Below are 15,065 nucleotides of genomic sequence, written 5' to 3'. Positions count from 1 at the left end.
AAAATATTAGGACTTTTCTGCAAATTACTATGAATTAATGGATATTATTATTAATAAATCATTTATAAGCATATAATTTTTTTTATTATAAACAAAGGAAATACATTTTTTGCTAATTTTTAGGAATAAAATGGTCGACTATGTACTTCTCTATTGTGTGTTGACTACTTCAAAGTCCCTATGTTCCTCCTATGTATCGTTGTGAATGTCATAGTAAGAAGTAACTTGTTAGGCGTGACCAATACTAGATTTGATAATATTTATTAGGCATGACGCTATATGATCACATGTTATTAGAAAATATCATTACACAATGATTCTTGAACATATAGATATGTTATTATGTTCTTTAACCTAATTACCACCTAACCTCCATGCATTACCCGGTAACAACAATCAAATTATACACATCTATCGAGAGTGAAAAGTAAACTTTGAATAAAAATTTAAATAGATAATCACCCTTCACTTGTTTCCATATAAACTATCATTCATGGATCACTTTTCACATTTGATAGATGTGTGTTAGCTGATGGTTGTTAACATGTGAGGTATGGATGTTGAGTGGTACTTAGGTTAAACAACATAAGATGGACACCAATTACTTTAATTCCATGATTTGTTAATAATAATATCTATTAATTCCATTGTAATTTTTAGAAAAGTCGTAATATTTTGTTATCAAGTAATTTTTGGAAAAGTCCCAAAATTTTGAGCGAACTAACGAAAAAGGACAGAATACCGGCTTAATCTGCGAAACCGGCCGCAAAGGGTTTTTTTTTGAAGTTTTAACCGGTATTTTGTGTTTTTCTGTAAACAAAATTTAGTTTGGGACTTTTTCATAAATTGACCTAAAATTTTAGGATTTTTCTGGAGATTTCCCTTAATGAGTTACATGTTGCTTGCTTCAAATTTTGTTAACCTTTTTCCCTCAACATGCTTTTAAGACTCCTAAATTGTCCATATACATCTGAAATACTTATGTACTATGCATGGAATTGTTATAACATTACTTTGAAATGTCACAACACACTAATGTGAATAACAAAAACCTAAATCTTTATAGCAAATACACAAATTACTTTTATTCACTATCGTATCTTAATCTCACATCCCTAGTGGCCAGCAAAAGCAAAAGCAACAATGATCATTTCATCTTTAGCTTCGACAATTAACTGATCAACAAATAATGAGAAAAAAGTTAATAAAAAAAACTAAAAAGATCCAATTATCAGAATTGGGTAAATACAATATTACTTTGGGGACCATTAAATGAAACTCCACCATACACGAAGAAGAACATTTCAATGATATAATAGCAACTAACTTTAAACATCAGCAAATGTAGGACTTTAAAATACTAAAATTTTCATTGTATTAATAAATTAACATCTGATTTACACAAAAGAAAAGCTATTAACTTGGTCAAATATTTTTATAAAATCACACTTCTCTTTTTACTAATATTGGGAATGCACTTAACTGTGTTTCCCATAAAAGCAATGTATTATGATATTATTATTAAAAATAGCATCAAAGATACATTTATTTACAAATGGTAGAAATATGTTGCATCTAATATAAAAATGCAGCAATGTTTTAGCCCCTTTCTATAGTCTACATACACAAATGTAAGAAAAATAAAATGAAAATGGCAAAAAAAAGCTGTATTGGTTCTTCAATAATGAGTGCTGCAACTGATGCATTTTTAGTTAAACTTTAAAATTTCAATACCTACAAAATAGTTTCCACAATCAATAATCTTCATCAAAATGTAAGAATATTTCACATATAGATCTTAAAATTAGAAGCCATACATGGAATAACTTTCATTTGAATGTGCTAGAGCTACTACACATAGCTAATGAAATGAATTTTGGAGATGTTATTAGCTAATAGATTAGAAAGTGGAAAATTTTATGCAATATTAAGAAATATAAAAATCAACAAACCACACTGAAGAAACATAAAAATCAATAAACCATACTCAGGGTATGTAGTGATAAGATGATGATGGGATTTAGGTGGTGGTGTAATGATTGAAAGGTTGGCAATGGTGGTGGTATGGTGAGTAATTACTTATGTTGGCTCAGTGAGTGATTCCTGATAGTGAATTCGAATGTCAAGATTTGAATCCTATATTTCATGGTATTGATTTTAAATTGAAGACTTGGTTTTGTAAAAGGGAAGTCTTATCCGGGGATGATATCAGTTGTTGCTTTATGCATTAGATATTTGTACTTAAAATTTAACATTATGTTATTGGTTACTCATTGTACTTTCAGCTTAAACTTTCAACTTAAAGATTTGAACAACTTAACATTATATTATTATAATCAGTGGCGAATTTACTTAGTTGGTAGGGGTAGCACGTGCTACCCCTCAATTATCTCATAGAAATGCTAATTTTTTTATGTAGATAATGCACAACGGGTGAATAATAAATATGATATAGCTCCTAGATCCAACTTCAAACATCCAATTACATTCAAAATAAAAGTCCAAATGTCCAATAAGTTAACCCATTAATCGGTTAAAAGTTAGCCCATTAAATCAATGTAAAAAAGGCATGTGCTTCTTTTGTCTAATTATGTACCAAATCAATTACTACCACAAGAGGGAAAAAAGAAATTGACATATCCTTTGGTTCATCGATACTATGATTGTAGCTTACCTGTTGCCCCCTCCTTCACTTGCTCACTCACGAAGTCACGAAACAAGTAATATTTAATTTTTCATTTTTAATGTTTTATGATTTGGTTTAATTTATTTGTTTAAATTGAAAACCTAATTAGCTAATTAGTTGTTCACTTGTATTAGGTAAAAATCTTCAATTGTGAATTTTAAATCTTTAATTATGTTTGTAGGGTTTAATTAGAATTTTTTATAAAAGAACATTGGATCTTGATAATAATGATGAAAGTGGTGGAGGAAAAGACCCCGACCACAACCTCAATCACGACCTATTCGAAATGAATTTGTAATTAAAAAGGGTAATCGTAGAGATCAAGATTGAACGAGTGATAGAGTGCTTTCGGAAAATAAGAAAACGTACATGTCAACTTTAAAGTGTAATTATGTAAGACTTTTGCGCTAGTTTGTTATTAATATTGAAATCATAATTAAAGAAATTTATCTTACTATCTTTTATTGTGAATTTTTTTGTGCTACCCCTTGCAAAAAGTTTCTAGTTCCGCCACTGATTATAATTATATTAATTGATAGAAAGCCAAATTTCTTTTATATATTTTATAAATAGTTGTTGCATTCTTTTATTAGCTTTTTTATTATTTGTTTTGTCTTAAAAAACTTGGATCACATATTTTTTAGATAAAAAAAAATTGGATCAGATTCGTCCAAAATATTTAATTATAAAAAGGAGATCATTTGAAAAAGATAATAGTCCATTACGTCAGAAAAAGATTTAAGCAATCTTATAAGTAAGATAGTTCACAACACTTTTTTATAAGGTATTGTAAATAATCTATCTTTATTTATTTATTTATTTATTTATTTTATGTATTGTGTTAATACATTCCAAAAAGCACCACTACATTATATTATTACATTCTCAACTTGTTTTGTTATATAACTAGGTGTAAGACCCATATATTATATGAGTTAATTAAAAAATAAATATAAATGTCTAAATATTTAAGAACTTTAGATTTATAAAAAAAAATAAGAAAAATAATGAATTATTAAAATTGATTTTTTTATCTTTTAAATTTAAATAAATAAACAAAATAAACTAATAAGCTTTAATTTGGGAATTTTGAAATAAAAAGGTAAGTCATTAATGAAATTGATATTCACTTATTACAAATTTATTGTAATTATTACATTAAAGTATTATGTGGAATTTATTAAAATAGAAAAATTTATAAAATGACATGTGGAAAAATAAATTAATTCAAAATAACCACAAAATGACATTTGACAAATTGAATGTGAGTTTGACATATGGCAAAAAAACCTTCATTTATTAGAGTAGATTCTCAACATGTTTTGTTATATAACTAGGTGTAAGACCCATGTATTACATGGGTTAATTAAAAAATAAATATAAATGTCTAAATATTTAAGAACTTTAGATTTATAAAAAAAATAAGAAAAATAATGAATTATTAAAATTAATTTTTTTTATCTTTTAAATTTAAATAAATAAACAAAATAAACTAATAAACTTTAATTTGGGAATTTTGAAATAAAAAGGTAAGTCATTAATGAAACTGATATTCAATTATTACAAATTTATTGTAATTATTACATTAAAGTATTATGTGGAATTTATTAAAATAGAAAAATTTATAAAATGACATGTGGAAAATAAATTAATTCAAAATAACCACAAAATGACATTTGACAAATTGAATGTGAGTGTGACATATGACAAAAAAAACCTTCATTAGTAGAGTAGATATTTTAAACCAACTTGTCAATTATTCCTATTTTAACTTGTGTTATTTCCACTTATGTTGTTTCCACTTGATGTTTCCTTGTCGGTGGTTCTTTATTTCAACTTGTATTTTTATAATCACTTATTTTCACATCAAGTAAAAACGTTTTGTTTTTAAGATTAAGATATTATTTTGAATAAATGACGAAACAGTAATGTACATACACATATATACAAACGAACTAAACATAATCCTCTGTTTGTCGAAGGTCAAACATCATCTCAACCATCTTTATTATAAACTCGAAAAAAAACGTCTTAACCATCTTTATTATAAAATCGAAAAGGTCGTGTCATAAATACATGTTTTTTTCAATGAATATTAATTTATATTTATATCTAGAGTGAAATACAATCCCTATCATTTGAGATAATTTGCATGTTGAGTTCCTAACTAATTTTTTTCTAATTCGGACCATTCGTATAGTTTGATTTTATTGCATGCTTGGTCACTTTTAGAGCAACTCCAACCATCCTCCATTTATCACCATTTGTTTTTTGTTTTGGAGTCCAAGAATCTCCAACCAACCTTCAAATTTAACCCCATTTTTATATTGGTTCCTTTTTAACACCAATTATGAAGGTCAAATATAAAAGCCTGTAAAAACACTATTTTAGAGGTTGGTTGGAGTTGAATCACCATTTTAATGTTAAACAATCACTATTTTTATGGTATGTGGTTGGAGAAAATCTTACACATGAAAAGATTAAATTGTCATTCTTTAATATTGTTTTTAGTTTCTGTATTTTTTGTTATTTATCTTTTTAAAAAATATTTAATAAATAAAGAAGGTCCCATACTCCAACACCCCAACCCACTTTCCCTTCCAACTCACGCCGCGTATCTTCATTGGAGAAACAATAACCTCCTAAGTCTTAACTATTGCAGATTCAAAATCACTCTCAAAAGCTGAAATCAAAACTTTTTTTTAAACGGGAAATCAAACCCACTCATTGGCGATTTCAGACTGGCAGAAGGTGTCTAGGAATAAGAAGGCTTCGGTTTTTGATCGTATTAGGGACGATGACATAAATAATAAGCACAATGAATACATGCAATCAGTAAGTAATATCTCAACTTCCATTTATGTTACTAACTTTCCGACCAATGTTGATAGCATGGATCTTAAGAAGGAATGTGAAAAATATGGAACAGTGGTGGATGTTTTTATCTCCAAGAAACTCTCGAAACTTGGGAAACGTTTTGGTTTTATCAGGTTCATTAGGGTTAAAGATGTGGATGCTCTCAACCGTAATATCTGTGACATTTGGTTGGACTCTTATAAGTTGTTTGCTTCTTCAGTAATTCACCCACGATCTTATTATTCTCGCCCATCTTTTAAGGATTCTTCTTTCTCTCAGTTTAATCAACAAGAAAATAAAGGAAATAATCATACAACTTATGCTAGTGTTGTCGTGCCCAAGGTTAAGTTTGTGGTTACCAGAGTTTCTGATGAGGTCATGCAATTAAAATCTGGTGATTTTATTCTTGATCATAAATTTTCGAATAAGGTGGTTCTAGGAAAACTTAAAGAATTTTCCATGTTGCTTGTCTTGGAGAATATGTGTAAAGCTCAAGGTTTCACTGATGTTGACTATACATTTGTGGGAGGTATGTGGTTAATGCTGGAATTTCCTTCGCAACAAACATGTTATAATTTCCGCAACAATGAAGTGGTATACGGTTGGTTTCATCAGCTTCTTGATTGGTCTCGTGATTTTGTTCCTAAGGAACGATCAGTTTGGCTTGACATTGAAGGCATGCCTCTTCGTGCATGGTCTAAGTCAAATTTTTCAAAAGTAGCATCAAAGTGGGGTATCATTCGTCATATGGATGAAATGTTGGGACTTAATTTGTCTAGTCTGAGGATTTATGTGGAGACTCATAATATGGGAATTATTTCAGAAGAGATGCCAATTATGGTGGATTATTCTATTTTTACTGTGCGAGTCAAAGAAGTTATGGGATGGTCTCCATCTTTTAACGAGTCTGTTTCTGTTAATGAGGAGGACGAAAATCATTTTGAAGGCCCAAATTTGAATTTTGAAGAGGATTATTGTATTAGTATTACCTCATCTAAAGATATAGGCAATGATGGTCTTAAGGAACATGACTTTGATCCCTTTCACTTGCGCGATTTGATAATGGAGGATTCACGTAGGAACAAAATGATTAAAAAGAAATTAGTTAAAGATGGTGCTAATTCGGTTTTGGATTTACCTCAACATCATAAGGTGTTGTCAAAGCAAGATAAAGATGATCCGGTTTCTAATCATAAAAAAGGGTTGATGTTAGTAAGGTTATGAATTTTCAAACTGAGGAAAGTGAACATTTATCTGCTAGAAGTCCTTCAATTCAGTATGAATCTTCTGCAACTCATCCGCCTGGATGGTCTGAACCAGGTGCTTTTGATGACCGTTATGTCCAACATTCTCAAGGTGGTGGCGGTTCTTGTGATTCTCTCTAATCAGATAGTGTTCATCAGGGCAGTAAATAGCCTTCGGTTGTGGAGGGTCTTGTTGTTCTTATTCAAATGGGTCATGCTATGGGTTATTCTATGCAAGGTTGTGTGCAAGATAAAGAGGAGGTAATTAAGAGGTCATGTACTAATCAAGTTTTTAAATGAATTGTATTTATGTTAATATGCAAGGTGTAGGTAATATGGATAAAGTTTATTGGACATGAAAACTGGGAAATAAACATCGTGTTAATTTTGTGGCTATTCAAGAGACAAAATCTTCGTCTGTGGAACTTCATTTGGTTCGCGCGGTGCAGGGAAATAACCATTTTGATTATGTTGTTTCGAATGCTAGAGGTGCTTCAGGTGGTATACTTCTTGTTTGGGATTCGGGTGTTTTCATCAAAGATAAGTCTCTGGTCCATGAGAATTACGTGCTTGTTGAGTGGTTTTGGAGTCCGAAATGCATTAAGATCATGATCGTTGTTGTTTATTTTTCCCAGGCTCGGGATAAGAAGAAATTGTTTTGGTATTCATTATTACGGTTGATTTTAAAATCTAATGTTGTGATAATTTTAATGGGTGATTTTAATGCGGTCTGTGATGAGACAGAAAGGTTTGGTACGACGTTTAATTACTCTGAGGCTAGGGAGTTTAATCAGTTTATTTTTTTATACTTCTTTAATTGATGTAGCGCTTGGTGGTCCATCTTTCACTTGGTCTAATAGGTGGGGAACTAAAATGAGCAAACTAGATCGCTTTCTTATTTCTGAAAGTTTTTTTGAGGAGTTTCCCTCTACTTCGGCTTTGGTTCTTGAGAAGGGTTTACCTGATCATAATCCTATTATTCTTTTTGATCAATATGTGGATTATGGTCCTTCTCCCTTTCATTTTTTTTCATTCGTGGTTGGAGATTCACGGTATTGACAAGGTTGTTAAAGATTCTTGGGATATTCCAGTGGTGGGTCAGACTAATGAAATGGTTATTTTTAAGAAGAAATTTCAGTTTCTTAAAAATAACTTGAAACAATGGAATTCAATCCGGAGACAGTCAAATGATGCTAATAAGAAACAATTGAGTTTAGAGATTAATAATATTCAAAAACGAATTGATGAGGGCACGACTTCATAGGAGGATTTGAAAAATCGCATCGCCTTCTTAAAACAACTTAGGGACCTTGAACATGTGAATAATCTTGAGTTAGCTCAAAAAGCTAAAATCAAGTGGGGGGTCGAGGGGGATGAAAATTCTAAATTTTTTCATGCCTCGGTGAATCGTAGGAGAAGACAGAATGCCATAAAAGGATTTATGAAAGATGGAGTTTGGGTTTCGGATCCTACTCTGGTTAAAAATGAGTTTTTTACTCATTTTAAATCTAGATTTTCTACTATTCCTAGTGTTTATGCTTCCATTATTTCTGATAGTTTTTTGAAGTTGTCGTTGGATCAGATTGATTTTCTTGACTCACCTTTCTCCGCTGAGGAAATTAAGAGAGCTGTTTGGAATTGTGGGAGTGATAAGGCGCCCGGTCCCGACGGATTCACTTTCGGTTTTTAAAAAAAATAATGGGATATTATTAAAGATGATGTTTGTAATTTTGTGTGGTGCTTTCAGAAAAATAGGTGGATTCTTAAAGGCTGAAATTCTTCTTTTATTACTTTAATCCCGAAAGTTAATGATCCTAAGTTTACTACTGATTTTAGACCTATAAGTCTTATAGGTTGTCAATATAAAATCATTGGTAGATTGTTAGCGAATCGTCTGGCTATGGTTATTGATTCAGTTGTTAGTTCGGAGCAATCAACTTTTATTAAGGGCCGACAGATTCTTGATGGCCCTCTGATGCTTTGTGAGATCATTGCTCATTTTAAGGGGTGTAAAAAGAAGCTTATGGTGTTTAAGGTGAATTTTGAAAAAGCATATGACTCTCTCTCCTGTGATTTTCTTTTCCATGTAATGCATAAGATGGGGTTTAGTGATGTTTGGTGCAATTGGATTAGAGCAGCTTTCACCACTTCTAGAGCTTCAATTATTGTTAATGGGACTCCCACATATGAATTTGAGGTTCAAAAAGGTCTTCGTCAAGGAGATCCTTTATCTCCTTTCTTATTTGTTTTGGCTATGGAAGGTTTTCATATTGGTTTTTTAGAAGCTAGCAGATCCCGGGTGTTTAAAGGTATTCTTATTGAAAATTTTGGATTAGAAATTTCACATCTCTTATATGCTAATGATGCAATTGTTTTATGTGATTGGGAGGTTGAAAAAGCTAGAAAATTTTTACGTATGCTTAAAGTTTTTCACATGGCTTCTGGCTTGAAAATTTACTTATCTAAAAGTAAGTTAATCGGAATTGGAGTGGATTTTGAGCATGTTCGAGGCGTTGCTGATATGTTGGGTTGTAGTGCTATCTGGCTTCCTTTTTTGTATCTTGGGGTTACTGTGGGTGATAACATGAATAGAGTTGCTTCTTGGAAACCTTTGATTGACAGATTTGTCAACAAACTTTCTACTTGGAAGGCTAAGCTTCTTTTTATTGGTGGTCGTCTGACTTTGATTAAAGCTGTTATGGGTAGTATTGCTATTTACCCTATGTCTATATTCAAGGTCCCAGATACAGTTATTAAACTTCTTGAAGCGCTTCGTGCTAGATTCTTTTGGGGTTCAGATATTGGTGAAAGAAAAATACATTGGGTAGCTTGGAATCGTGTTCTTAATTCTAAGGATTCAGGTGGTCTTGTAATTAGTAGTTTGATTGCTTTTAACTGGGCTTTACTTTTTCGCTGGGGGTAGAGATATTTATAATACCCAAACTCGTTGTGGGCAAGCGTGGTGAATATTCTTCATGATTCGGTCACAGGAGGTTCTAGAGGCTATTTTCGTGCTGGTGGTTTGAGTCCTTGGCTGAACATGGCTAGATCTTTTTCCCGTTTGAAAGACAAAGGTCTTAATTTAGAAGGTTATTGTCGTAACCAGGTGGGTAACGGGTTAAAAACTCGATTTTGGCTTGACACTTGGATTGGAACGGGGTCTCTTAAGGATCAATTTCCCAGAATTTTCGTGCTTGATCCTTCTCCAGGAGCGTTGATTGCTGATAAGTTATTGGATGTGTGTGGTAGATTGCCTAGACCGGGAGTCCCTAATACTCAATGGATTGAGTTATGTTCTATGTTGCAAAATTATGTGTTTTCGGAGGCCCCTGATCGTATTGTGTGGGATCTAGACGTGAATGGATTTTTCTCGGTTTCTTCTTCCAGAAAACTTATTGATTCCTTCTTGTTGACCGGTTCTAATATCGTCACTAGATGTAATAATCTTATCCCCATAAAGGTTAATATTCTTATTTGGAGAATTGAGAGGGATAGAATCCCTACCCGGTTAAACCTTAGAGATAAAGGAATGGATCTTCATTCTTTGTTGTGTCCTATCTGTTCTCAAGTGGGTGAATCCACTGAGCATTTGGTTTTTTCTTGTTGTCTTCTAATGCCGATTTGGAGAAAGATTGCTCTATGGTGGAATGTGATTATTCCATGTGATTTTTCGGTTTCTTTTATTCTCAATTGGGTTGATTCTTTATCTTTTGACAAGAAAAACAAGACGAGATTTGAAGCGGTTATAGCTACCACGTTTTGGGTTTTATGGAGTTTTCGAAATAAACTCCTATTTGGAGCGGTCAAGCCTAGAAAAGATGAGATTTTTGATGATATATGTTACTTTTCCTATTTCTGAATTTCTAATAGATGTAGCAAAGCTATTTTTTCTTGGGGATCATTGGTTGATTTCTCCCAAAATGGCTTGAACTTTTTGTATTTTGGTCTAGCTTCTTGCTAGTTTGTTTTTATTTCCACTGCCGTTCAAAAAAAAACCCCACTCATTAGCATGTGGCTATTCCAAACAGAAATTTGGATGTTAGGAAGTAGAAGAGAAACAAACTAATTTATAGAAAGTCAAAATCAGGCACCCACTTCAAAATCGCCATTGCCATCGATGTTATCTTCATACACATATCTTGTTCAAGAACCATACACTCTAACTTCTCCGACGAACCCGCTTCGAGATTTTGTGGATGATCCGGTTCGGTAAAAGATTCATTCAGTTGGGGTAGCATAAGATCCATGTTCTCAGTTTCCCAATCGACCCCAGGTTTCCTTAATCGTTCCCCTATGCAACTGGAATCCTTCCCTTGGAGAACCATAAACCACTTAATCAAAACTCATTTAAACCTAGAAATCAAAACCACAAATCAAACATAGAAATCAAAACAGAAATCAAAACCATGTATATTATAGATTAAGAGACATTGTATGGAAATCAAAGCTTAATCTCCAAATGGTATCGTCGTAGAAATTGCTTTGATTCCTAATTACATCGTTTATATGTGGGATACATCAACCCTCAAATGTCGATTGAGATGTGGTCGACCCTGCTGGTGGAGACTGCATTGTTGGAGACGTCGATTTATGTTGGAGGTTTTGAAGCTAAAGGGTTCAGTGTCTTTAAAGCTAAATAATGAAGATGCATAGAAACAATTGAAAGAAGATGGTACTAACTGCTGAAAGTGAGCTATGAGGTGGTGGGATCCACCTAATTTATTAAACCTTTTTTTAAAGATAAATAACAAATAAAAGATTAAAAATTAGAAAAAAAATAAAGAAGGCAATATAGTCTTTTTATGTGTAGAGCAACAAAATCAAATAATAGGGATGATCCGAGTTAAAAAAATAAGTTAAGGACTCAACATGTAAATTATCCAAAACCACATGGACCATTTATGTAATTTACTCTTATATATATCTTTATAAAATTTATAAAGGAGACCATTTAAATCAAGATGGTTCAAAAATAAGTCATCTATTTTGAACCATATTCATATGAAACCTTCCACAACTTTAAATCTTAAGCATTTAATGCATTGGTTACTTAAAATATTTTTATTACATAACTTCTACAAATTTTCAACTTATGTTAATTATTTCACTAGTTAATCAAAATATTTTGCCTATATAAGAACATTATTTTCATGTTAGGTTACATTACACTTGATTTTTTTATCATTTTGTTTTTGTTATCTAGAGTACATGAACATGAAAAAAAAGGTAAATATGTATAACACCCCAAATTTTCAAATATCTATTAAATGACAAATAATCGTTCCAACATCTCCCAAAATCAATTATGAACTTACTTATAGACTAAACTACAGCGGATGCAAAATAAAATAAAATAAAGTCTTCAATTGAACAACTTCGGGTGTTTCGTCTTTGCGGAATTCCTCTGCCATCTTCTGGATCAATACTTCTCCTTGGACTTTTCTCTGCCACTTGCGAAATAGTTTTCTGGCTTGCACACATTTAAAGTTTCTAAATGGGTAAGCCTAGGGCCTAGTGAGTTCGTGTTGCACATACATGTCCACCACTTAAAAAAAACAAAAGGTTTTATCACATAGTTTCAATAAATCATACAACAAACATATCACATGATGACATATTTTAGGGGAACGATTAATTATCCAGAGAAAGAAGCAAATGTTTATGTCCGTTCTCCTTGAGACAACTAATCATCCATTGTACTCAAGTATTTTAAATATCCAAGGAAGTGAGTAAAATTCTCAATTCTCATCCCCGCCGATCACACACATCCATCATGCTCACGACGATTAAACACCCGCCCGTTCCCGCTAAACATGCCATCCAAAAATAACACACACAATAAATAACAAATCCAAAATAACATTTGCACGCAACCATACTTATCATAAAACATATTGTCAATAAATAAATAAAAGCCACATAATAAACGCATGATAAACATTTATGTGCGAGCAACCACAGAACACGAGAAACTCACCTCATTGCCGATAGATGTTAATCGAATCTCCTGACATTACTTGTACCCTACATTCCACCAACAAGTTTTTTCTAAAACAATGATCCTAGAATAAATCTTATGAGTTTGTTTTGGTTCAACTATACACGTGTATCGTTCGGCCAACAAATAGTAATTATGTAATTACATTAACTACCACATTCATAACTATTTTAGTAGAAATAATATATCTATGTTTGACATATCAACATATTTAAAAATATCAAGCCATAAAATATTTGTCAAAATTTTACAACATTAACGTGTATATTTAATATTTGATTTGATTACTTTACTAGAATGCAAATTCCATTTTTAAACTAATACTCACCAAAAGTACGACACTACCTTCAGGTAGGTAAAATATTAATTTATCAAAATTTCAACGACTAAACCGTATTTCTAGAGACTTGGAAAAATATTCAGACGCACTTAACTTACACAAAAATTTGGTTTTAATAACAATAATAATAGTTAGTAGTTTACTAAAACTCGCCTTGTATATATTTGATTTTCATTAGAGAAAAGAACAAAAGCGTTTGGTCTTGTAAGGACTAAATGTGAAAATATTTATAAACTTTTTAACCAAAGAGAACTCAACAAGACATTAAAACTCTAGGGTATAATCTGTAACCTTGATATCAATTAAAAAGAAAGAAGGTACTGTAAAGCTAACATGTGCATTTACAAGGACTCATTATAAAATTTTGTTTTTCAGTCTAAACAAAAACGTTCAAGGCTTTACAAACTCACTGCATGCACGCCCCAAAAGATCCGATTTTCTTTCTTCTTCACCCAAAAATCCCCATTACTTTCTATCAATTTTTTTAAAGCTAAAGTTTGCTATTTTTTTGGAATACTTCCATTTAATAGTTAATTCTTTATTTCCATTATTTGTAACATAATTAGAATAAACAACATAATTCTCGATCATTTTATAACAAAATTTATCAACTCAACTTTCACTAAATTCGTTTATTTTTTTGGCCAAGACAGAGACAATTGTGTTGAACCAAAACATGTAGAACATAAATGTAATCTTACTTAAACAACGAATTATATCTTAAATCGGAGAGACATACCTTAATTGTTCAAACTACGAAAAATAACTTCACAACTTCCTTCAACGAATTATCCTTTGTTTCTCCACCTTTCTTCACAATTTTTGTGGGCATTCCACTCTATTTCCTGTGCCTTTTATAATGCCCAAGTTTGTAACCTTTCTAGTTAACCCAAAAGTCCAAATTTATGACTCTAATCAAGTGATGGGTTTTGGAAATAAAATTCCATAATTTCTCTATTTACTCCTAATTAATTCCTTAATCATAATTATAATAATATATTTATACCATATACTTATATATTTATTTTAATTCGAGTTATCACAAACTTTCCCCCTTCGAAAAATTTCGTCCTCGGAATTTGAACGAACAACCAAATAAGGGTATTTTGTCTTCTTATCCCATATGTTTCCCCATGTCGTTACTTTCACTACTTTTTCTGAGCTTTCATGAGTTGTATCTCCACATTCCTTAACTTCTTGACCAGATAACCCATTTCTCATTGTAAACTCTTCTAAAATGATGACATGAAACTAAGGTTCTGATCATAAATAGACAATTGAACCATCTTATCAACATACAACTTAACTAACTTTTTCATCACATATATTTCACCCGATGACACAGTTTAAGGGAGCATTTTATATATCCAGAGAAAGAACCAATGGTCCGCTTCCCTTCCCACTTGGCACGACCCGTTCGTTGTGCTCAAGCATTTAAATATCCAAGGAAATGAGTAACGTCTCAATTTCCTATCTTCCGCCGGTGACACCACACCTGTTATGTTCCCGACTATCATACACCAATGTCCTCATTAAATGTGTCATCATATATTAGACAAACAATTCTAAAAACTTTCCATTTCTACTCTACCGAGGATTCTCTCCGACTCTTCTTCAGTCCACCCAATACACCGAAGGTTACATCAATTCTCATCAAATAAATCTTACTTGGTTCCTTCCTTACATACGAATTAGTGAATAAGTGACAACGTTAACCTTTCATAATTTATAACGATCTTACTTCTTCTTTGACTCTTGGTAATCCATGCGCATATATATCGTCTCCTCTTTTTTTTCGTGACGAACACTACTAGTGCACCCCATGGTGATGTACTATGTCGAATAAAAACCTTATCAAGCAGATCTTGCAACTACTATTAAATTCTTTCATCCTTGTTGGTGTACTCTCTCACTGTCACATTTCCTTGTTCCAGCCTCAAG

At 31.9% G+C, this 15,065-nt stretch overlaps 2 protein-coding genes across 2 annotated transcripts; both read left to right on the top strand.

The window, feature by feature from the left end:
• Nucleotides 1–5,578: 5,578 nt before the first annotated feature.
• LOC145105522 (uncharacterized) lies at nt 5,579–6,766 on the top strand. Its single transcript, XM_079042611.1, has one exon. The coding sequence runs from the start codon at nt 5,579–5,581 to the stop codon at nt 6,764–6,766; it is 1,188 nt and encodes a 395-aa protein (XP_078898737.1).
• A 3,060-nt stretch (nt 6,767–9,826) lies between these two features.
• On the top strand, nt 9,827–10,645 carry LOC145105521 (uncharacterized). Its single transcript, XM_079042610.1, has one exon. It carries the CDS (start codon nt 9,827–9,829, stop codon nt 10,643–10,645), a length of 819 nt encoding a protein of 272 aa, XP_078898736.1.
• Nucleotides 10,646–15,065: the final 4,420 nt, after the last annotated feature.

This window comes from Lactuca virosa, chromosome 4, assembly GCF_052849685.1.
Source record: "Lactuca virosa cultivar CGN04683 chromosome 4, Lactuca_virosa_CGN04683_v6, whole genome shotgun sequence".
NCBI classification, from domain to species: domain Eukaryota; kingdom Viridiplantae; phylum Streptophyta; class Magnoliopsida; order Asterales; family Asteraceae; genus Lactuca; species Lactuca virosa.
The sequence above is the reverse complement of the archived record's forward strand: the minus strand, read 5'-3'. Positions and strand labels throughout refer to the sequence as shown.